Source organism: Dama dama, chromosome 14 (assembly GCF_033118175.1).
Source record: "Dama dama isolate Ldn47 chromosome 14, ASM3311817v1, whole genome shotgun sequence".
Lineage (NCBI taxonomy): Eukaryota > Metazoa > Chordata > Mammalia > Artiodactyla > Cervidae > Dama > Dama dama.
In genome coordinates this window covers 31,116,789-31,141,847 of record NC_083694.1, presented here as the reverse complement: position 1 = coordinate 31,141,847, position 25,059 = coordinate 31,116,789, and the positions used below count along the sequence as shown (strand labels likewise).

Genomic DNA, 25,059 nt, shown 5'->3' with positions numbered 1-25,059 from the left:
GGGCTACTACCTCAGTAACTGTTAATCTGTGGCGCTCTCTACACCTGAGACTTGATTGGAAGGGGAAAGTCACCTACACTTGGTGGTTTACAGGGCTTCACTGTAAATGAGGATTTTTTTGCTTGCCTGATTTAAATGTCAAAGCTTTAGATTGTTTGCTTCTTAAGGGAAAAGGCTGTTCTCAACATCTCTGTATCTTCAATGGTACCCACTCCAGGGCTGGAAAGCAGAGTCACTACTCAGATCAGCTGCTGGATGAGCCTGGGCATAGTTCCTCCCTTTCCCAGGCTCCCCACCCCCCTGAAGCCAGCTGGCCTGACTTCTCTGCTCCCTGGAATGTCCTTGCTTCTCCCAGCCTCTCCATGCTGAGGATGCTATAGAGGAAAACTTTGGTTTGGTCTGATGCCAATGGGGTAGTTTGGAGACTCCATTCTCAGGAAAATTCCTCCTCATAAACAGCATGGTCAGTGGCAGTAGGGGCTGATTGGGCTTTCCAAAGCTGCAATGCCATGGGAAGTTATTTTTCTCTCCTCCCATATTAGGAGGAGGGTAATGGGTGCAAGGGAGGTGGGCATTGTAATTTATACAGTACAGATGCAAGAAAGTGCTCATACATGGATGGACAGGACCAGACTGTCGCCCAGGCTCTGGGCGAGGGAGACCCTGAACCTGGTCCTAAAGTGAAGGTGAAAGTGTTAGTCGCTCAGTCGTGTCTGACTCTTTGCAACCCCATAGACTGTAGTCTGCCAGGCTCCTCTGTCCATGGAATTCTCCAGGCAAGAACACTGGAGTGGGTAGCCATTCACTTCTCCAGGGGATCTTCCCAACCCAGGGATCAAACCCAGGTCGCCTGCACTGCAGGTGGATTCTTTTCTGTCTGACGCACCAGGGAAGCCCAAACCTGGTCCTGTGTGCATGCGTGCTAACTCGCTTCAGTCATTTCTGACTCTTTGCAATCCTATGGTCTGTAGCCCGCCAGGCTTCTCTGTCCATGGGATTCTCCAGGCAAGAATACTGACTAGAGTAGGTTGCCATGGCCTCCTCCAGGGGATCTTCCCAACCCAGGGATCAAACCCACATCTCTTACATCTCCTGCCTTGGCAGGTGGGTTCTTTACCACTAACGCCACCTGGAAAACCCCTTTTAAGTATTTTGTGTGTTAGTTGCTCAGTCGTATTTGACTCTTTGTGACCCTATAGACTGCAGCCTGCCAGGCTCCTCTGTCCCTGGGATTCTCCAGGCAAGAATACTGGAGTGGGTTGTCATTTCCTTCTCCAAAGTATCTTCATGACCCAGGGATCAAACCTGGGTCTCCTCCATTGCAGGCAGTTTCTTTACCATCTGAGCCATCAGGGGAACCTGGTCCTAGGCAGCTACAAACACAGGAAGGAAGAACTAAGCCTTGTCCTTGGTCCTTGCTCTCTCCAGAAGCAGCCATGGGCAGGGGGTGGTGCATAGGCTTATGGGCATGGTCAGAGCTGGCTCCTACTGGGAGAGCATGTGCAGTGCCTGCTAGATGCCTGCCCCAGTATCTCCAGTTCAGACCTCTCATCCTTGCAATGTAGAATTTGGAGGAGGGGTGGTAGAAAACCAGGTGTGACTGAAACCCGGAGCACGGAGTGTTCTTAGGAGAGTGCAGGAGTGTGGACTGGGGTGCAGTAAGTGTGCCTGGTGGGGCAGCTTGAACAACCGCCCGGAGCTCGAGAAGGGGGCGGGTCAGGCAGTAGGTGCCACCTGGGAAGTGAGGAGGGTTGCAGGAGGCGGAGGAATCTTGAGGCCAGTGTGTGAAGTACTAGACCACTGTTAGGTTTCCCAGGGTGCACTTTTAGGTTTACCTGTCTCCAGATGCTGAATCACTTTTAGCAAACAAGTCTACCCACCGCTCCCTGGGTCCTGAATGTCTGTCCTCACAGATGTTCAGTTGTGCTCAAAGCTCCCCGCCCCCGCCCCCTCTCCACAAAATGCGGCCGTTGAAGAGCTTGAACTGACGGCGGGTTGAGCCCAGTGTCTGCAAAACAGTCTTTGAATTTCTTGACTCAATGTGGGATATGTAGCCTGGAGTTTTCTTATGAAAACAGAACTTAATTTCACTGCTGGTGCTTTTGGTCCATGAGGACCGTGAGGAAGGGCATATGATCTACCCAACTTCTTCACAGACCAGTTATCGGTAGTTGTTCAAGTCTAAATTTAATCCAAGGCCTACATTTCCACGGGTGAGTGTGCTACTGGTTGTAGGAAGCTGTCTTTGGACAAATGTGGATAATAGTTTGAGTGAATTAGCAAGTCTGGAGAGGAGAGTCCATCAGCAGAATGACAAATATAGGATCTTTAAAGACATCTGGTCAGCGATGCCGGAGCTCGTGATTGACTGAGTGATTAATAATGGAAAACCCTTAGTTCAGTGTTTCCGCCTTCCCTCACCCACATCCCCAGCCGGGGCCGGCCGTCTGCTCCAGCCCGCCAGAGACGTTTCCCGCTGAACAATGGAGGCACTCAGGCCCCCTCATCTTTGAGCTCTGTGAGTTTAAGGCTTGAGTTTTTCTTCAGTTTTATCTGTGTGCTCCCTAAATAACAACTCACTGAAAAGACTCACAATTCCCTTTCACATTTGATACAATTCCATTCCCCTGAAGGAGGGCGTCCAGGTGCATCTGACCTCCAGCTTGTTCACTGTCAGGAGCGTCCCTCCCACGCCCAGAGCAGGGGAATACAGGGAGCAAGTGGAAGTTTTTGTCCCCCAGTCCTCAGAACCCGTCTCTAATTCTGGGGTGGATTTTTCTCCAGGCTGAAGCAGCTAGACAAGCACAGCCAGGCCACGGCCCAGCAGCTGGTGCAGCTCCTCAACAAGCAGAACCAGCTTCTGCTGGAGAGACAGAGCCTGTCGGAAGAGGTGGGGCACCTGAGATCCCAGGTACCGTGCATGGCCCCTCACCCACCAGGGAACACACTGGGGTGCACATGGTGTTTTCCTTATCCCTTTTTTAAAAATTTATTTTTAATGGGAGGATAATTGTTTTACAATATTGCTTTGGTTTCTGCCATAAGTCAGCATGAATTAACCATAAGTATACATATGTATACTGGACTTCCCTGCTGGCTCAGATGGTTAAAAAAAAAAAAAAAAATCTGCAATGCAGGAGACCTGGGTTCAATCCCTGGGTTGGGAAGCCCCGCCCTGCCCCGGAGAAAATGGCTACCCACTCCAGTATTCTTGCCTGGAGAACTCCATGGACAGAGGAGCCTGGAAGGCTACAGTCCATGGGGTCGCAAAAGAGCTGGACACGATTGAGCGACTAACACTAACTAACTACACATATGTCCCTTCCCTCTTGAACCTTCCTCCTACCTCCCACCCTTTCCCACACCTCTAGGTTGTTACAGAACCTCGGTTTGAGTTCCCCAAGTCATCCAGCTAATTCCCATTGGCTATCTCTTTTACATGTGGTGGTGTATATGCTTCCATGCTACTCTCTCCATTTGTCTTACTAGGCTGAAATTCCCAGGGGTCACATGGGTTAGCGAATAAGCTGGGAGGGAGACCCTGAAGACTGTTCTGGGCACAGTGAAGGGAAGTGTGAGCCCTAAATCTGTCCTTTTTCGGGCGCTAAAGTTTGCACAGGAAAGCAGACCCACAGTGAAGCACCAAGCCAGACAGGGCAGCACCGTGAGGGCACCCCCGCTGAGGGGTGCGGGAGGCGGGAGAGTGGGGGGCTGCAGTGGTCAGGAGCCTTTCTGGAGGAGATGGGCTTTGAACTGCCCCTGGAGGATGTGTGTAGTTTGAATTGGTGGAGGAAAGGCATGCTCCCAATTAGGGGAGTCCTTGTGAACAGAATGTAGGAGTCTTGTTTTAAAACAGCTGGTAATTGAGCTAATGTCTGGAGTGCTTGCAGAGGGTGTGGGAATGTTACCTAGATAACACACATTAACTCCCCCTGTCCTTGAACACACCTGCAAGATTGATTATTGTCTCTGTCTTACAGATAGGGAAACTGAGACTCAAAACAAGCGCATATAGCTAGCAAGTAGGGACACTGAAAATGGAGCTGAAGTCTGACTCCGTGATCCAGACTTCCCCTGCTCAGGTTAGGTCTGTGGCCAGCAGCAGGGACAATAAAGTTGGAGGATGGAATGAAACCTTCTTTTCCTACATTGCTTCTCTTCCTGTCTAAGAGGCTGGGCTTTTTACCCCATTGAGTAGTCAGTTAGGATGAGGAGGTGGTCCATGGGCTGGCTGAGGCCTCAGCCTCTGATCAGGAGTGCACCCAGGTGCTCCACGAGTGCCTAGGGGACTCCACGCAGCAAGTGCTCAGAATGATTAATGGGAAAAATGCATCTGGAAATGAAAATGATGAGAAGTCGTCTCATTCTATTTCCAAAATGACCATGAGCCCAAATACCCTTTCTGGGTATTACCTTACCCTTACCATACCATTTCTGGGCAGGGTATTGAGGAGCCACTGTCCTCTGAGTGATTTTTCCCACTCAGCCCACCAGACCCCTCTGCAAAGTCCTCAATGGTTCCACAGAGAGTGAGTGAGCACCCCCAGGAACCAGTCCCTGAGCTCAGGCCCTGGGCTGGAGACACACGTGCACTGTCTGCTCCCAAGAGGCTGCTTGCTCTACACGCCCTACAGTCACACAGTCATCCAGGATGCTTGTCAACCTATAAATAAAGGAACATGGGTCCCAGGGCCTCTCTTCACACACACCAGACAGCATCTCTGGGAGCAGGGCCCAGGAATCTGCAGCTTAACAAGCTGTTTGGATAATTCTGGAAGACACTAGGGATTGAGAGCCTCTGAAAGTGCTGGGGAGGCAGAAAGAACAGAGGATGAGCCCAGGGTGTATCCACGTCACTAGGGCCTGAACAAGTTGAAGTCTCTTCTAAGCCTCAGTGTCCACATCTGCAAAGTGGGTACCATACCAGCCTAACTCAGAGGGACACTGGAAAATAAATAAGGGCAGCTGTGAGGTGCGTGGCAGGCTGTCTGGTATATTGCAGGTGGAAGAAATGTCAGGGTTTTTCTTTTCCTCTCTCTTCCTCAAACTGGAGAAGGTCCCGGGAGAAGCACAGGTCGGGCAGAGATCCTGTGGGGTAGCAGCCATGGAACGACGTACACTCCTGTCACCCAGCTCCTCCGACGTGCCCAGGTACCTCATCTTGCACTTGTGTGGCCCGACCACGACCAGAACTCAGCTTTCTGGGCAGGTCCTCAAGGTGGGGTTGGGGGAACACTGGGTGGCCCTCGAAGTGGGGGGCCTGGGTGGTGCCAGCCAAAGGCTGGGGCCATTGGGCCTCCAGGCAGCTGGCGGAACTCAGGGCATGAGTGGAGCTCCCAGCCACTGAGAAGGACTTTAGAATGTGGGTTGTGGAGAGTCTTGCACACAAGTTCCAAGCATGTGGCGGCCTCCTCTCCACTCTGGGCCAGATCGTTATCCTCTGGGGTTTGCCTTTTAACTCCCCATCTGCCTACCTTACAGTCCACTTAGAACTTAACACGGATCATCGATGCTTAGAAACCTCATCCGGGGCTTTAAAAAACCCAGTAATTGCCAAATGGATTGTGTGAAATTTTTGTAAAATGCATTTTAAGAAAAGAAAAAAGATAAACCTAAAAACCTCAAAATTCTTCAGAAAAATCAGCAAAGCTTTTTTTTTCCCCCTTGCCTGAAGCAACAGAAATGATTTGACATCCTATGCTATCTGATACTGGCCCATCTGGCTCGTCTGTAAAGGGATCTTTCCAGATTCAGATTTTACATTTGGAGTTATTTTAATTGTGGACATGACAGAGGAAATTTGGTCAAGAAAATGTTTGCTTTCAGTAGCAAGTGCTGGTGTTCAAAGACGAGGCAGGAGCCCAGGCAGGTTTCTACTCTCTAAATCAAAGGCCTACTCTTTGTACCCGAGTGTGGTGTTTAGACCTATTTTTGCCCCAAAATAAACTTGAACTGTTGCCTTTAGCTTCTGATGAGGCCTTGAGGATGCTGTTTGTCCACAGCAGATATTCAGAGGGTGCTTGCTGCCTCCTGAGGGTTCTGGAGTGACCAGAACACCAACTCCCCACCCACCCTTCTCCCAGAGAGAGTCCTCTGGTTTATCTCTGGTTTCAGGGTGGTTTAGCTAAAGGCTTCCATTTTCCCAGCCTGGATGAATTAAGCACAATAAGTTAATTTTGCACGTCAGCCTCTAAAAATCTCAATCCATTGAATTCTCACAAGAGAATGGCTATTTTCTGGCCTGGGCAGCTGCTCTAAAGCTGAGTCACATCCCTCCAATTTGCTCCTATGCCTCAGTCCGGTGCTGTGAAGCAGATGACAAGTCCGGGTTAGCCTGTGGCCTCTGACAGGAAACATCTAGCCTGTTCAGAAGGCTTTATTATTCTGAATTGTTTCTGCTTAACTTCTGAAACATGCACAACACGCCTGGCCAATGGTCACAGTCCTAACTGCTGCTATGACATTTTTTGGCCGTGAGAGTTCCTATATCCCCTGAAAGGCTGCTGACCTGTGGTGGCCAGTCCAGCAAGAGCTAGGCTGGCCCTGTGGCTTACCCAATGGATGTGGTTCAGTCTGCTGATCACCAAGTTCAAGGCTGCTTTTCTGACTTGTTCTTAGTTTAGGACTGATGAAAAACAATGGCTTTATGAATCTCCTGCTTCACTCTTGGGAGAGAAAAACTTCTGGAAAAATAGCTTTTAAAACATCATGAAATGCTATGTTAGTTCTCTGGGAGAAATAAGAGATGTGAAAACACTAACCCAGCTTTACACTGCAAACACGATTCTCTTCTGTTCTTTTCAGGGACAGTAGAGGGCTGGCTCTGTGGTAGTGCTTATGGTTGTCTGGGGTTGGGGGGGCTGTCTAGTATGTGGAACTTGGGTCCCAGAGGAGTTTTGGCAAGGGCTGACAGCTGGGAGCTGGGTCAGAGGTCTGTGACCCAGAGCCTGGAGCTCTAACATCTGGCCAGGAAGGGTGGCTCCAGCTGGTAAGGAAATTAGAGTCTTTTCTTGGGGAGAATGGCATCTGAGAGATGGGAGAGGATGGAAATTATCTGTCCACTTAGAGGATGTCATTTATACCAAGATTATTTTATTTGTATCTTTCTTTGGTGGTGGGTATGGTTTCAGCCGATATGCGTTCTCTGATAGCTCTGTCCCAACAGACTGCTTGACTCCATCCTCAGTGTTCAGTCTGGGAAAGATGTCTTTGTAGTCCCTTTAGATGCGTCACTTACACAGTTTAGAAAACAGCATCTGAAGCTGACTGATGGGTGATTAATCAGTTGGCCCTATGACTTTTGAGCATTTTTGGCAGTGAATTTCCTTTCTAATTTGATTTAAACTTGTGTATGGATCCAGCAGACATATGTGATTATATTCAAAATCACGGACATTATCTCTCTACACCAAAGGATTCATAAAAAGAGCTGAAAACAGGCACAAGAAACAAAGACAACAGATGATGACAAAGGGAGGGAAGGCCCGTTTGTGACCTGAAGGAAAGGGAGGGGGGAGCCTCGAAATGTGAGCTCCAGTGAGAGCCGCTCGGCTCCCTTGAGTGCCTGCAAACCAAGCCAGAGGGTCACCCGGCAGAGACTTGGAGGTGTCCACAGAGTCTGTGGTGGGCCTTCCCTGAGCCCGGGGGGGCTTCACCCAGTTAAATCAGCACTTCCATGAAGCTAGCTACCTGCAGGACAGATGGTGCTTGATAGAACAGCAAATACACTGAATAAAATAAATTAAAAAGCCTCCTCCTGAACCAAGATTTTTTTGGAAAGAATTCTAAATAGATGAAAACAAACAATTTGATTTCAACCAAATTGTTGTTTTTTTGTTTTTATCCTGATTTTCACCCGAATTGTCAGTCTCAAAAATAAACACTGATACATTCCCAGAAAATATTTTTCAAATAAAAACTGACTCTGTTAAAGTTTGCCCTGATTCTTTCAAAACTGTGTACAAGACACTGTCAACCGAAGTGACTTGCATATTTTTTTAAATAAACTTGAACATATGCAGCTAAAATGTCATTAACTCCCTGCTGCCTGAGTGTTGTAAAAGAATGACGTAAGACCCCCTGGTGCCACATTTCTAACATAGGGGTCTTGTGACCCTCAGGGAAGCTTCCTCAAGCAACTCAAATAGCATAGTTTAACTTTTTCTTTTTTTCAACTGAAGGCCCTGCGTGTAATTAATATTGAAAAGTGCATACAGCTTTATTGAAGCCAAACTTGCTCTTCTGCTAACAGTTCACTTTGTCCAAGAGTGAATAATTTCAGAATAAGACTTATGGAAGAAAAATACATTGAATTTAACATTGCTTCAGATACATTTGCTCCACTTATTGCTTCCCGAGTCAGACATTACATTTTGCAATATAAATTCACAATCAAGATTTTAAAGGGAGCTAAATATTTTAATCCAATTAGACAAGTGAACAAAACACTGAATATTACATGTAGTGTAGATAAGTGGTTCTTGCCTTTAAAAGACTGTAATTCCGTCACATTACAACCCCAAATGTCAATGTTGTCTTTATTTTTAACGCTTTCAAACATGAGGCAGCCAGAGGCTCCACTCTCTGCTGTTGGTGACACTGTCTGTCCTTTGGGAAATTCTTAAAAATCTATTTACCATGGAAACACGGTTCGTACAAAACACAGACCCCTGCCCATGTGCCCGGGGAAGTTTCTCGTGACTCATGGGATTCAAGAAAGCTGGAAGATGACAAAGTCGGGATCCCGCGGACTGTGGCAAGAACCGTTGTATGTGTTGGAGTGTGCTCTTGGGAAGAGATGGTGAGCAGATGCCAGTCATTGGCTAGTGGGTCCGCCCACCTGACCACTCCTGTCTGTGCATGGGGTCCTCTGCCTTCCCCCCATGTCTCAAGTCTGAAGTCCACATCTAGGTGCTGTTTTCCAGGAAGCTAAGGAATCACTGTGTTCACCTTCTTTCTGCAAGAAGGTCTGTCCTGTCTCTACCAGTGCTGTCTTCTGGCTTCTGCAGTTCTTTTCCTGTGTTGGAGCCCAGAGGCGGCAAACCCAGGCTCCAGAGTTCAGGGAAAATGGAGCTTGAACTCTGACTGCCATAGAGCTTTCATTGTCTGGGGCCCAGCCGGGCAGCCATGGGGGAAGAACAAAATGAGGGTCTGCGGCGACCTTGCTGTGAACTCCAGCCCATTTGGCAGCTGCGCCAGCCGGAGGGGGAGGCAGTTCAGCCAGAGCCTCGGTGACTTGTGCAGGGCAGAGGCAGGCCCTTCTTGACCTGGAGTCCGCGACCGTGAGCCCTGTGCTGGCGGAGAACTGCCGTCTAACAGGTCAGTGGTCACGTCTGAGCCGCATTTCCAGAGTTCCACAGAAGGACTGGGGAGGACAAGTTAATGACCATCCATAGGTCACATGGCTTATATAGTCCAGGTTGCCTGATATATTTGACTGCTGCTTAATCCCACAAACACCAAACTTGGTGGCTGTTTCACTAAGTTGGTTGGAATAGCATTAAAAAGAGCCTGGACTTTGAGGTCAAACTGCCTGGGTTCAAATCTCAGTTCTGGACCACTTCAGTTAAGTTTTTAGCTTCCACATCAGTCCATCAGTCAATTTCTGGTTAAAAAAAAAAAAAAAAATCAGTAATAGAACCAGCTTCCTTTTAAAAGGGAGCTCTCTGCATTCCCAGAGCCCAGCAGAGAGCATCCACCAGGGTGGCACTGAGGTCACTGTAGGCTTGAAAGGGCCACTTGGAGAAATCACGTAACATCTTTCTGCACAGGTGTTAAAATCAGGCCCAGAGAGGTGGCGTGAATAGAGCTGGGAAGTGAATGGGCAGAACGAACTTCCAGAGACTGATGTTCATTCCTTGGGCCTTGGGCTGCACAGAAGAGGGAGGTGGGGGTCTTCTCTCCCAGGCAGTGCCTTGGAGCTGGGCCCCAGCTGAGCAGCTACAGAGCTGTGGCCTGTCTCCCGAAGTGGGGGCAGCAGGAGGCAGGTACTGGAGGCTTCCCTGGAGCTCTGTCAGCTGAGGCCGAGCTCTGAAATACCCCACATGGAGGCTGGGGGAGGGATTCTGTCCTCTTGAGTTAAAAATAGATGCTTTTCTGCCAGAGGCCTGAGGAACAGTTTCTTTTTTTTTTTAAATCCTGGTCAAACAGAGACAGAAGATGTACACATGAGCAAAGAAGGGCGCTAGAAAGGGAGATATTCCACTTGAAGGGGCTGCTAAGAGGCCAGGTAGAGACGCGTAGAGAAGAGACAGATGGAAACACGGGGCAGGCCAGGTCTGAGCATCCCCATGAGGCCTCGCCGGTGCCGCAGTGTCCCTGGGCCACAGGCTTGGGGAAAAAACAGAGAAGGCTGGGTTGGACCCCAGGTGTGGTTGCTTGGGGAACAGTTCAGATCACCCAGAGAGACTCATTTTTTAAACTCTGAATTAAGTTAAACTTCAGTAAAAAATTAGACGCACAAGTCAGGGTTTGTGAAGAGAAGGCTCCGTTAGTGTTTAAAAAGAAAACGAGTCAGGGATACTGGGCTTGCAGTTGGGGAGCATTTATGTCATCTGTGGACAACCCTTCAGAGGAGCGGCTGCCAGGGGGCTGTCAGCCCTCCGCCCTCTGCGGGGCAGCCACAAACAACTGCAGGTGTGGCCACACCATCCACAGGCCATGGCGAGGGGCCTTGGTGACAAGTCTGCAGGCACAGTGATGGGAAGAGGGTGGCTGAGGGCCCCAGCCACAGTTCACACTGGCTGTGTCCCACATACAGCCAGACCATGACCACTGTGGTGTGGATGACGAGCCACCTTTCTGGAACTAGGCACGGCTGACGTCCTAAGTGATGGCAGATGAGTAGATGTTAGTAGTGTAGTGTTAGTTGTTCAGTTGTATCCAACTTTTTGTGACCCCATGGACTGTAGGGCTCTTCTGTCCACAGGAATTCTCCAGGCAAGGATACTGGAGTGGGTTGTTATTTCCTTCTCCAGGGGATCTCCCCAACCCAGGGTTCAAACCCGGGTCTCCTGCATTGCAGGCAGATTCTTTACCATCTGAGCCAAGCAGGGCAGACCCAGATGTTGGCAGTAACTAAAGCTTCTCTCTCTCTGGACATGCTCACAGTTACGGGGAAGAACCAAGTAGCATTCTTTACTAAAGATTCAGCCACCTGAGGGTGACACCAGAGCTGGTTAGCAGGAGGACAATGACGTTATAGGGTAAATTATTCATTCAGTCACATTTGCTGAGTGCTCGTGATGCATCAGGCAGTGAACAGGAAGTTCTGTGATATAAAAGTGGAGAGGAATACAGGGCTTTGCCAAACCAAACCAAAGAGAAAACCTTTGATTGCTCCCAGGAATCTCAGGTTGACCCCTGCAGGAGCACTAGCAGGAGTGGGCCAGGTTCCTGAAGAGACTCGTGTGAGAAATACCTGTTTCCTGGAGCCTGGGTTTAAAAAAATTCTGCAACATGCTTCCCTTCTACTTAAGGTCTTTACTGTCCTGTGTTGTTCACGTTATAGGTGTTGTGTTTTCCACCTCAAGTTTGAATTTTTTTTTTTTTTAAATATGTCTACTGTGGTTTATACTTATCCTTGTAGTCAAAGATGTCCTCGAATCTCTAAAGTTAGAAAGTAAGCCACCTTCTCCAGAGAACATGGTGGGCAAGCAGTCTGCCCAGCTAGGAGACAGGTGGGCCATTCAAGCCCATCATTCACTAATCATTTCCGTCAGGACCAGTAGGCCAGTCGGCTCATGGAGATCACGTGTTTGATGCAAACAGGGGCACACTTTCTGCAACGGCTGGGCTCTGGGGCTCCCTGGCCTCCCTGTGGCACTCCAGGGCCCCGTGGGCACCACAGAAGAGGGCCCGTCCACCTCCCCAGCCCCCAGAGAGCCACGTACAGACCCCACATGCTTCCTCACCATGCCTGGGGCCTCCCGCTGTGTGTGATTGGGGGTGCACACCTGAGAGTAATCACCGTGTCAAAACTCAGACTTGCTCATTAAAAAATCACGAGTGTCTCACACTGGGAAATCTACTTGACAAGTAAACATCTTCTCATTTTTTAAAAAAGGCAACCGACTAATTTTCGTATTTTTCTTGTGCAAAATGATCTTGGTTTCACTCACTGTCCTATCTTGGAAATCCTCCACAAGTAATAGTGGCTTAAGCTGGGGAGACAGGAGCCCTGTCCAGCACAGGCAATCTTTGCTGGGGAGTGTAGAGCCCACTTGCTTTTCTTGAAGTGAAAACTGGGATTTGGTAGTTATCACTTTAGCCCTCTATCTAGTCCCTGTCATCCTGGTGACTTCCCGCTCCCAGAGGGCAAGTCGTCTTCCCACACAGAGCACAGCAGTTTCCTGAGAAGTGTCCTGCGCAGCGTTAACTATCTCCAGTGGTTCCTGACATGGTTTAAACTGGTCTCAACAGCCAGCTCAGCCAGGACAGCCAGCAGTATTCAGTACTTCACTAACCTGCGAATCCCTCAACCCAATTCTCGTGAGCTAGTTTTGAAACATTTATTCCTGTTTAAAACCAAGAGACCACATCTACCAAGTTCCCTCTTCCAGCATGTGGGAGGTGGTGTCCGTATGACAATGCCTTTATATGTGATAAAACACACTGCATTTAAACATTTGGAGGTGTTAGCTTGTATCACTTCACCAGGAATTTCTTAGGGACACTGAGTCTACATCCTGGTTTTCTTTTTTCTTTTTTTTTTTTGGTCTAGTTTTACTCTAATTCTGAGCAGTTTTCAGTAAACAGTTCCTGGCACAAATCCATGTCTCCTTTCTCCTGTTCACAGGGGAAAAGATGGGTCTTTGGCTGTTTTCTGTCTTCAGACACATACATGTCTGGGATATAGCTTGTTTTCAAATTTAAAACATTAAAATAAGAGTTTGCCTTATACACCTATAGACTTTTCATACAATTGGTTACATACAACTATATTTTTTTGCAAAAGAATTTCCTCCAAAAACTTGGAAAGAGGTCACTAAACCAGCAAGAAGACAAATCACATTGAAGAACATGATCTATTTAAACTTACTTTTTATTATCATTTTTTTCCAGTTACCCAGCATGCCACAATCTGATTGCTGACCTGGATGAAACAGAGTGAAATAAATGATTTACAAAGAGATATTTACATTCATCTGATTTGTACGTAATATGCCACAATGCATCGCGACCTTCCCAATGGACCCCACCTCAGACTGCGGTGGGCTGCGTCATCATCGCCACATTCATTGCCAAGCGGTCCCTGCAGGACGGACGGGCTGGAGCTGAAGTCTGACACTAGATGAGGAGATCTCCTGGTGTATGTTTTCAGAAAAGGCTTGAAGTTATTATGTTTTTATATCTGCTCATTTGTATGCTCTGTTACACATACGAATTTCAATAAATGAAATTTTTGAAGACTCGAATTGAAATGTTTCCTTTATATCTTGTAGTGATGAAAAAAACACACCAAAAAAAGGCACATATTTTTTAACTAGGCTAAAGGGTATTAAGGACCAAACCTTTTCCCTACCATTCATGTTTCTTTCCCTCTTGGTGATCTATACATATTATCCTTCAACTTTATTTACTTGTAATCAACATCTCATAAGACTCCACTGTTTATCATCGTGCTCACTTGTGCACAATCAGAAGACACCAGGAAGCACTAAGCATTATCCTCTCCACTCTGCTAACGACAAAAACAGACAAAAAGCATCTTTGGCTTGGTGGTGTCATGTTTTTCCTTCAATATGAGTAACTGAGAGGAGCCTAAAAACGTACTCAGTGAAATTACAAAATTTACTTAAGTTCTATCAAACATCTGTACACAGATCATTATTTTAGTTTAAAATAGTATTTCTACTATACACAATTAAGCCCTCGAATGCTTCAAAGTAATACAAATGGGCACTGAAAGTGTTATGTTGTCCTTGAGGATGACAAGGAACACTGAGGGCAAGGCTGCAGTCGGGACAAGTCCCTAACCTCGGGCCGTTCTCCCTGGCACAGACAGACCTATCACCATCGTCATCACATCACCATCATGGCCTCTCAGATGGATGTGGACTAGGCTCCGGAGGCGGTGGGATGATACACCCGCAAAGACCATCCGAGTCTCTCGAGCATGGACAAGGTTCAAGCCTGAAAGAACAGAACTTCTATTCAGATTCAGAAGTTTTCTTGATTTCATCAACTGTGCTAGACATCAAGGTTGTCACGTAAGATATATTAATTGTCCCTAATTCTATTTCAGGGACAGTAAATAAATTATACAATATTCTAAAAATATAGCACCTTTAAAGAATTATAGAGGTCACTGTATGTAAGCCTCCTGGATCTGTCAACCCCAGTGGTTTTGAGAGAACAGCACGTGTTAGAATGCCCTCATTTGGCTGTGTGACACACACATACATGCTTGACCAACTCTGGTCCCAAAGCCGTTCCTCTATCTGGCTTAGTCACAGGAGCAAAGCCAAGGTTCATCAATAGTAGGTTTATGAGGTAAAATCAGAAAAAGGCCCCATCCAAAATGACCCTAGGTAAATCAGACTGTAGTCCAACCATCCTACCCATCTATTATCCATTTCTATGTTGGTTAATCTGCCATGAAGTTTTAAAAATATACTCTTAAGAAAGGAAGTATGCAGAGCAACACATAATCAGGAAGACACTGCTGATGAGCTACACTCCTTAAGAATTCTGGGTTCAAACCACCTGATGTGAGGACTATTAGGGCTTAACAAATCTCCACAAAGATCAATCTCCAGCTTCACAGATCTCTTCTAGACCCGCTGCTGAGAAGTCAGCATCCCCCCTTTGGAAGCAGCCCTTTTGTACAGTTGCACTATTGCCATTTTATTGAAGTAGTAAAATAACCCTGTGTGTTTTTCGAGCTACAAGAAATTTACATACTTTCCTGTTTCCTAGAATGCAGTAATACCAGGTGGACCTATTAAATCTTTTCAGAAAAGAAGGATATTTAATTTTCTGAGATTACAGAACCACATCCAACGACAATAAACAGAGAAGTAGCAGATTGACATAGTGCTTTATTTAAGCTGTCTGTACGAAGGAAAATAATGTGCGTCCCTATCATATACGTGTAAAAATACTAAGGATGTACAGTGTACAAAAACAGTTTCTTGTAGTTATTTCACATCCTTGTGGGTCATATACTTAAGGAAAGAAACAGTTTTAGTATGACCAACAGTAAGAGTAAATACAGTTTCTCGGGTTCGTAGTTGCGTCTGCTTAAAATCCTTAACCAGATGACTAGATCTTGTGCGGATCTAATGAAAGAACTAGCAAGGTCAAGAAATGTCACAAACTATAAAGCTACAGGGAGGTAATTCAATTACCAATTTAGAGGTTTTTCTTTTTATTTAAATAAATACTTTACATTTCATGCTTGCCTGTAATGCACTACCAGGAGCAAGATAAGGAAATTCTACTGTAGACAGTACAAACAGTAGCAGCGAAGTGTGTACACTGACGTGTAATAGAAAGACCCTGCAGTTAGTAAGGAAGGCCCTTACTATGGACTCTAAGAGAAGCAAGTGGCCCCTGCAAGAACAGTCAGCTTTGAGAAGCTGGAGATCAGGTATGGGAAATGGGAAACACTGGAATAATGCTATGGAGTTAGTGTGGAAAGCAAAGCTCTGAGCAGCCCTGCCAGAAATCCACGCAGAAACGGCCAGTTTCCTCCAAGATGGCTGCATTACGGCCAAGAGGCAGACTTCGTGAAAGTCGGTACAGGAATGAGTCTGCAAAGCCTGAACTCCCACTATTCCAAAGAGTGACTCCAGGTTCAGGCCTTTCCATCTGCCAGAATCCAAAACTTCAGCTATGGGCAGACACGAGGAAGTTTCAGAATCTCCTTCTACATGCAGTTTCTGTTTCTCTCTGTTCTTCCATGTCAGCTGACTGAGATCAGGGAATGACAGTAAGGGATTCTCAAAATCAAAGCCAAGAAAACACCCTGTGTGCCACTAATGGCATCTCAGAGGGTGCCCCAGGCACCAGCTGGGGACGGAGGGCCGGCTGTGCAGAGTGGCCAGCCTGGGGCACAGTCAATGCTGTCATTAATCCATAGGAAGTGTCCTTGGCCAAGGTCATGGAAATCACCTTAAGATTTGGGGGGGAAAAAAACAAAACAAACAACCCAAAACCAAAACCATCTGTGTGCTAGTGTATGGTATTACACTTTCCCTCTGCAGAAATGAATGCTCTGAATGCCAGCCAGCCTCAGCTTTCCTCTCTTCCTCTCGCCTGTTTCTTTTTTATATAATGGATGCAAGACAACTTACAGGACATACCTTCTAGTCTACTTCCTTGTCAAAGTGAAACATTCAACATAATTCCAAGTGGAAAAAAAAAAAAAGTTGAGCTATATGTGTAAGTAAGAATGAACTACCATTGACTGTAACTTCCTACTCAGTACTAAGGATGAACTTCACTCAGATAGAGATATGAAAAATTAGGATAAAATCTATGTCTGAATATGTCTTAGCTGCCTTAGTAAAATGCCCTTTAACCCCCTATCAGTCCCAGTGGTCCACCCACCGCCAGCAGTGGTTTCATGTCTATAAACCCACACTTCCAGCGTCAAGAGGCTAAGACATCTGCATATGAATATGATTCATCCCACTTAGAAAGTCACTTGCTCTTTCATACAATGCAATCATAACACTACGGCACGCTGTAGTCTTCCATTTGGGAGCTGTCAGATAGTTTAACTAAAATACATCTCCACAATGGCTCCATGGAGTCAGGAGGCCTCCAGCTTGCCACAACAAGGGCCCCCTGCCCCCTGGACTTCATAGGTTGCTTTGGAAAATGTCAGCTCCTAGCACCAAAGGGTTTAATCTGAAGATCATCATTAATGAAAGAGAAAGATGAGGTTTGCATACATGTCCCCTTTCAGTGAGAAATGTTGGAATTTGAGGACATGAGTATATACAGAAAAAGAAAAGTCAGAGGTGTTCTTTTTTGTTTTGTTTTTCTCCCTGATGGCTTAATTCAGTGATAAATGTACCATGATCAGAATAAACACACCAGGTCCTTATTCTTTACTGCCCACTTTGTAAATACTTGAGATGTGTTCATTTTGCAAAATAAAGTCCATTTCTTATCATCCAGGTCTCAATTTTCTTCATTATATTATGTTGCCAGGCCATCATAACCTTTCAATTCTCAAAATAGCAAATATAACATCCATTTGTTTCCACCCCTTGGCATAGATAGTTGAGGATTTCTCATTTTTAGCACCAAGGGGTTGAATGACAGCATCTCTTCTCCCAAAGCCAAATTCTAATCTATATGTACAATTTCAGAGCCTCATCAAAAATTTTTTCACACAGGAGAAAAAGTGCATGAGTCCCACTGGCGTGTACATTCTTTGCACATGGGTCAAAAGAAACTGCAGTAAGTCTATTTTATGTAAGTTGGAGCTGCATTTGCTAACATGACATACAGTTCTCATCACTAAAAAATAAATACTACTGCAATATAAACAAAATCATAAAAGGACATTCGAAGTTTTAACATCTGAGAAAAAGCTATTTCACGTAGAACTGAAAGTAAAACAAATCGAAACAAATGAGGTGAACACCTGTTCACCTCGGTGTACAGATTTTGGTGAAAAACAGGATCGTTACACCTGTCTACATTCTTCAGCCATCAGAGGTGATAATATCAGGAAGGGGAAGAGGTTTCCAAGCACAGGGGAAATAAAATGCTCTCTGGTGCAAATCATGTCGGAGACCCTTACGTCACCTACTCTGCTGTGCACACACTTCCTTCCTTGGCAGAAGGATGTTCCTTTGCCAATAAGAGCCTGCGAAATCTGGACATCCACGTGGAGCACCAGGCTTCCTCTGCAGTACTGAACAGGAATTTAAATTTACAAATGTATCTGTCTATCTTAACAGTTGTTCAGTCCTTCTCTCAAATGCTTCCTAATGAATTCCAGCCGGATCTTACTGATACATACCTATTTTATGCACTCAGCTGATATGCTTTACTAAGATTCTGCATATGCACATCACCACGCTTCCACAGTTGCTTGTTCTGAATTAAAAACTAAATCTTCTTAGTCTAATTAGTTTTTGATTTATCGTCTAGAAAGTTAAAAAATGTACCTAGAATCATTTAGCCTTCACTGTTAGGGAAAAACAAAAATTAAAAGATCAAAAGATGACAGTTGGTGCACAAATGAACAATGGTGGGCTCATGACTTTCAAGGATTGTAAAATTACCTCTTAAAGTTGCTATAATAGTAAGACAGTAGCAGCAACAGCATGAGACCTTAGACTGAGATACAATTTCATGCAAAAACAAAAATGTCGAGTGTGTCTGCGTATATGTGTATTCTCATGTGTGTGAAAGGCGGCGAGGGGTGAAGACCTTGGACTGGTCTGGGATGTCTGAAGGTGCTCCTGCATTTGTAAGAGTTAGGACTGCTGTGATGTCCAGGAATCATTTTCAGTAATAAACCTAAGATGACAGTGAAGTAGCAGAAGTAAAGAGACTTATTCTCGTCCACTTGCAGAGTAGGAAAATTGAGGGAAGTGCGGCCGCCTCTCATTGTCCATGCAGTCCATACCGTCCTCATCATCTGTGGGCAGGAAACAGCTATTTTAATTTTACATTAATTTTTTGCAACATAATCTCTGGTCTATATAGCTCTAACTCCTAACAAAATAAAGATTAACAGAGGCTAATGCTCCCAGAAACTTGTGTCTCTCAATAGAACATACAATGGATATACTTACCTCAAAAACCATCTCATTTTCAAACATATAATCTATGAAGAAATAATACTGTCAAATCATTTCCTTCATGACACTAACATGACACTAACAAGACTCAAAACTGCGAAAAACTATTGAAGAAAAGATTCATGTCAATGTATGGCAAAAACTACCACAATAGTGTAAAGTAATTAGCCTCTGGTTAAAATAAATAAATGAAAAAAAAAAAAGATTTTTAAAAATAGAAAGGAACAAACCATCTTCAGTTACCTTTAATTTCATGAAATCATGCTGGTCAAAATTACGAAGTCAAAGAATCCTATGGCACTCAAAGTTATCTGCTAATATTTCCAGTATCAATCTGTCTTGAAATACTTGTATTTCTTCTTCATGGCACTTTCGGTGTGATTGCAAAATTAAGTTTATTTGTGATTCCATTTCATCTGAGCCCCTGATTACATGGTTAAGATTTTACATTCTTTTTTTTTTTTCCATTCACCTCTATCAGTTGAAGGCTAACTACTTCACAACACTGTAGTGGTTTCTATCATACATTGACATGAATCAGCCATGGATTTACATGTATTCCCCATCCCAATCCCCCCTCCCACCTCCCTCTCCACCCGATTCCTCTGGGTCTTCCCAGTGCACCAGGCCCGAGCACTTGTCTTATGCATCCAGCCTGGGCTGGTGATCTGTTTCACCCTAGATAATATACATGTTTCGATGCTGTTCTCTCTACATTCTTTACATCTAATACCTGCTCTAATTCATCAATCTTAATTTTCCTATGATAAAACTTTAAACTAGAATAAAGAGAGTAAGTCAAGGAAAGAAAGGAAAAGATGTCAGCATCTTAGGTACTAGTTCATCAGGAAACAAACTGAGAGATTTGAAAGGCATGGAAAGAGACTGTTTTCACTTAAGCAGTTCCTCCCTTTGCTCCTCTCTTTTTTCTTGCATTCGAAAGATTACAAAGGCTCGCCCAACCTTTTCCCATAACTATTCTGATGATTAAAATCTTGCAGTGTCAGAATGCTCTTCCTTCTTTGGGTCATGAGTTCAGTCACTTGGCCCACCACATTCCCTGTGCATCTGCTCTGGGCTCTGAACAAAGTCCCTCCTGTCCTTGGGGCTCACTGTCTGCAGGGGAGGTGCCCCATTAAATCCCTCTGCTCTGCTCAAAGTGCCTTTGGTCATATGCTATCCTATATGAAACAAGTGCTGCTGCTGCTGCTGCTGCTAAGTGGCTTCAGTCGTGTCCTACTCTGTGTGACCCCATAGACAGCAGCCCACCAGGCTCCCCCGTCCCTGGGATTCTCCAGGCAAGAACACTGGAGTGGGTTGCCATTTCCTTCTCCAATGCATGAAAGTGAAAAGTGAAAGTGAAGTCGCTCAGTCGTGTCCAACTCCCAGTGACCCCATGGACCGCAGCCTACCAGGCTCCTCCGTCCATGGGATTTTCCAGGCAAGAGTACTGGTGTGGGGTGCCATTGCCTTCTCCGATGAAACAAGTGAGAGTCTTTCAAATACCCAACCTTCTTTCTTTCCAGCAAAATAATTCCCCTTCCTCAAAAATATATAGGAAATATGTGTTACCAACTCTTTTAATTTTCCGGCCTCTCCACAGAATGGGAGAAGGAACACGGGCCAGACCCTGCTGTGTCGTGGACACTGACCCTGTCACACAAGAAGGATGTTGCTCCGCATTCCTCTGAAGAATAACAAACACTGCTGCCCTTTCCTTTCCTCACTGCTCTTTTCAGTATCCTGGTTTTTTTTAACTAAAAAATTCTTTAAAAATTTTATTTACTTATTTGGCTGTACTGGGTCTTAGTTGCTGAGCAAGCTCTTCTCTAGCTATGGCGAGTGGGGGTTCCTCTTCAGTCATGGTGCAGTGGCTTCTCTGGTTCTGGCACGGGCTCCAGGGGTTGTGGGCTCAGCAGCGGTGGCCCCCAGGCTCAGCAGCTTGGCGCACAGGCTTAGCTGCTCCAAGGCATGGGGATCTTCCCAGACCAGGGATTGAACCCGTCTCCTCCACTGGCAGGCCGATTCTTCACTTCTGAGTCACCAGGGAAAACCCAGCACGCTATTTTTAACAGAAGATTCTGGCCCTGGGTTCGATCCCTGGGTTGGGAAGATCCCCTGGAGAAGAGAACGGCTACCCACTCTAGTATTCTGACCTGGGGGCCGCAAAAAGTTGGACACAACTGAGCGACTTTCACATCATCAGAAATGGGATCAAGTTGCTAACCAAAATTTGTAGCCTTGAATATCCCAGAAAATATCATTTTATTAGGTAGGACTCAATCCATCAAGAAGCAGTTGTGGTTCCCGGCTCCCTGTAAACCCTCCTCCTGCAAGCAGACCTTTTAAACTCAGCATTTCCAGACAGCACTGTGATTTAGGGAAATCTCTGCCTCCATATAAAATAACTGGTTAGGGATCAAGCAAACCACAAGCATCTTTTAGGTCAAATACCTTCCACAGTATTTTCAGACATACTCAAGACGGAGGACACAGAGGATGGCTTATCTGTTCTGAGTCACAAACTATAAAAACTCTCTAGAGCAGCAGTCCCCAGCCTTTTTGGCACCAGGGGCCAGTTTCGTGGAAGATAATTTTTCCACGGACCAGGCAGTGGGGGATGGTTTCGAGATGATTCAAGCGCGTTTACTATGCACCTTATTTCTAATCTCATTGACACCGCTGATCCGACAGGAGGCCCTGGTCTGTAGCCCAGAGGTTGGGGAAGCCTGCTCTAGCAGAAAGGCAGCTGAAATCTTAACACTCAGGCTCTGCCAATCACATCGCAAAGAACAGTTCTCCCACTAGCAGCTTTGTCTCACTGGGTGTGTTCTGGCACAGCGAACAGACAGCACGTGTGGGAAGCCTGATGTTGTCTGGCCTCGGACACAGAAGGACTTGCCCAGCTCCCTGAGCTGCAACCAGGACTTGCACCAAGGTGGGGAAGGCCTGGAGACCAGGGCAGTCAGGCTCGTGACAGGAGGAGGGGTTGGATTTCCTTTCTGAGGATTATTATTGCTATGAGGCAGCAAAGTTAAGAGAAAGTTTTCATTCTGACACTTTAGGAACAAGTTAATCCCATTTCTGACCATAACTATAAATCTCATTGATAACCTTGTGAGGGCCCCACATCTGGATCTTCTTTAAAGTCAGTTACATCACCTTCTCCATTTCCCTCCTATTCTTTTGAACATGGCATTAGTGAGGGGCAAGTCTCTGATCATGGCCACAAGAGGAACTGTGAGTTGGGGAGGCGCTGGGACAGGAATGAGGGGTTCCCCTGAGCCCTTGGTACTGTGCACGCCAGTCGGGGGCTGAGGAGGAAGGAGCGCTCCAGGGCTGACAGGGCAGCCGGCTGCCCCAGCCAGGCCTTCACACCCAGTCAACGTATATAAATGTGTTCCCACTCAGAAAGAAGATTCAGAGGGAACAGTGATGATAGTGGACATGAACTGTGCCAAAAACTCAAACAGCACACCTCTGGGAAAAAGAAACAGGGTGATCAACTCTATATTCTACAACCGAATCCCTGGATCCAGGCAGCATTAGTTGCCTAATTTCCTTAGAACGTTAACCAAAGTAATTATATGGCAGCAAAAGCTCAAAGAAATCCCCTTTTTCTCTAAGAGGAAGGCAGAGGACCATTAATGGATGTAAAGCAAGAAGACACATTCCAAAATCTGCTCAATTAATTAACACCAGTGAGGACAATCTGGCGTATTACTGCAGCTGTTTGTAAAAAAGGAACATTTGCCTCTCTAACTGCTGATTTGTTCTAAAAAATAACTCCATTCTGTTCTACAAAAGCAAGGTGGCAAGTGGGGAGACAATCGCTAACTTAATGGTCCTACTGTGGCCTTTTGTGAACAAAACCTCTGTGCTTTTAGCAGCTTCAGAGCTGCACTGGTTTCTCACCAGCAACACTATTCAAAGCAGCAAGAAGAAAAGATTATGTTAAATGTAATCACAGTTCAAGGCTTCACAGATTTTCCTTTGATCCGCCTCTTAAGGGGATTTAGGATATACCCACGGATCACCCAAGTGAAAACATTGCCCTTGTGCCCAGAAGAAGCCAGCTGCCGCAGACGGCAAGCACAGAGGCCACGGCCTGGCCCTGGGAGCCACGCTGGGCTGGGCCGCAGAGGACAGCCTGGCTGGTGCCCACCTCTTGGCCACAGCCCACCCTACTGAGCTCGCTCATCTGACCTCTCTCTCTAGAAACCCTGAATCAGAAACTAAGACAGCAGGTCCACAGGGCTGTCCTGCCCGTAGACTGGGGTACACTCTTGTCAGTCCAGACACTGCTGGATGCATGTTCTGGGGCCACCTAGGGCTCAGTGTCAGGGAAGGGTCCCGCCTTACTGCCAGCATCACAGTTCAGCAGTCCCTTCCCTATGCCCCTCCACTCATGCCCGCTCTTTTTTGCTAGGTGTTTACCTATCATCACTCTTTACAGGGTGGGTCACATATCAAAGGACACTATGGTTGTGGTTAACCTGATGCTTCAATAAAATAAAAAATAGGGTTACTTAAACCTATAGGACTCTGGGTGCCTTTCTGAAAGAGATGGCTTCTCAGGCACACACGACAAGTGACCTGCCACATTCCAGAGCTAGTGTGGGGTGCTGGGAGACAAAGGAGGGCCCAAGTCCAGGGCTTTTTCAATTCACCTTTCTCTTCCACACTGATATTTTCCTTTTAACTTTCTGGAATAAAATTTGCACTCATGGCTTTGCATTTACACGGCCTACCTATCTCTATGACTCTCAAAATAGCACAATTAGCTTCTCCTAAGAGTTAAGAGTTCACAAATACCAAAAGCTCTATTGAACCTCACCAAGCTCCATGTGAAATTGCATGAGGACGTCAGCCAAACACAAATTCTGGGCTGGGATGGGCAGCAGCACTGTCTGGAGCAAGCCGTGCCTCCTCCTGGCCCAGGCCTCACTAGAGTCTATTTCTTTACTCACTTAACACATAATCATTGAATATCTATGCTGAGCCAGGTACCTAACTCAGAGCTGGGGCTAGCAGCGAATAAGACAAACCAAATCCTTCTTCTCTGAGCTACCGTGTTCAAGTTGGAGAAACGGATAGTAAAACAAACTAACAAATTAACCAGAAGGATTCCAGCAAGTAAAGGTGTCAATGTACAGAATTAGGGGGTGGGGTGATGGGGTCTGAGGGGCTGCACTGTTTCTAAGGTGAGGAGGCTAAAGAAAGTGCTCTGATACAGTGACACTTAAAGAGATCTGAAGGACAAGTAAGAATTATTCATGCCGATGTCTGGGAAAAGAGAACTCTAGCCAGAGAACGGTAAACACACAGTCCTGAGGCACACTGTGAGTTCACAGTGGCCTGGAACCCAGGGACTGTAGAGAAGACAGACAGGATGAGTTCAGAGACAAGGACAGGACCAGATCTGACAGAGCTGTGCAGACAGTGTCAGCGGCGAGATTGACGGCGCGGCTGGGAGGCCCCTGGAGGGTCTGAAGCAGAATGATGTGGTCTGATTACAATTAAGGTTATATACAAATGAGGAGGCCCCCAAAACGCTCTCTGGTGGCAAGTACTTTTAGGCTAGTCCAACAACTCAATGGTGTTGCCCAGAATTTCAGACAATTAAATTGTATCACCACAGCCTACACTGGGCCAGGGAAAACCATGCCATGGTTCTGCCAACTGCTCCTATTCAGATGGTCCTTAGCTGACTGCCCACAGCTCCACAGGCCTTCTAACATCTTCAACTCTCAGAGACTCTGATTCTAGCAACGAAGCCCTTCACCCACCACTGGTGACAAACTACAAGTAGGGCCTCAATATACTGCCATTTCACAAGTCTACCGACTTTACCACTGGCCAAGCTGTGACTCCTGCTCCTGACTACAGCTAATACTAACTGTGGGACTTGGGAAAGTTCCTCTTCTCTCTGGGTTTTAATTTTTTCCCTTATAAAATTAAAGTTAAGAGGCTCTTAAATTCTTGCAAGTTTAAAGAAAGAAAAGTATATATGCACACATAATTATATTTTTCATTTCACAGTATTCATGATCCCTCTTTTTTGTCAGCCATAGGTCTCAGATTCAAAACTCAGCCTGGATGACTCCTATTTTGCCTTTCAGAGCTGTACTCAATTGACCACATCCACCACTGCAACAGTACTTCAACCTTCCCTCTCATGGATGCTCAGTGTAAATCAGCACAATCAACCAGTCAGCTTTTAAAAAGGAAAAGAGAGGAGAGGAAATGTGGAGAAGGATGTAAAGGAAAAGAAAAGGAGGAAAAACTA

At 46.0% G+C, this 25,059-nt stretch overlaps 2 protein-coding genes across 11 annotated transcripts in view; one reads left to right on the top strand and one right to left on the bottom strand.

Moving 5' to 3' along the window:
• SDCCAG8 (SHH signaling and ciliogenesis regulator SDCCAG8) overlaps positions 1-13,415 on the top strand; it is a 245,892-nt gene extending 232,477 nt beyond the window's left edge. For 4 of the 9 annotated variants that reach the window (XM_061160253.1, XM_061160245.1, XM_061160252.1 and 1 more), the window contains 3 exons: positions 2,785-2,911; positions 5,054-5,151; positions 13,063-13,415. In XM_061160253.1, coding sequence (XP_061016236.1) covers positions 2,785-2,911; positions 5,054-5,151; positions 13,063-13,111 — 274 coding nt within the window. In that variant the 3' untranslated portion in view covers positions 13,112-13,415. The remainder of the gene's footprint in view (positions 1-2,784; positions 2,912-5,053; positions 5,152-13,062) is intronic. The other 5 variants (XM_061160249.1, XM_061160248.1, XM_061160246.1 and 2 more) reach the window with 5 other exon arrangements.
• AKT3 (AKT serine/threonine kinase 3) overlaps positions 13,025-25,059 on the bottom strand; it is a 273,332-nt gene continuing 261,297 nt past the window's right edge. The window contains exon 14 of one of the 2 annotated variants that reach the window (XM_061160257.1): positions 13,025-18,607. In XM_061160257.1, the coding sequence (XP_061016240.1) occupies positions 18,522-18,607 (86 nt within the window). In that variant the 3' untranslated portion in view covers positions 13,025-18,521. The remainder of the gene's footprint in view (positions 18,608-25,059) is intronic. The other variant, XM_061160258.1, reaches the window with a different exon arrangement.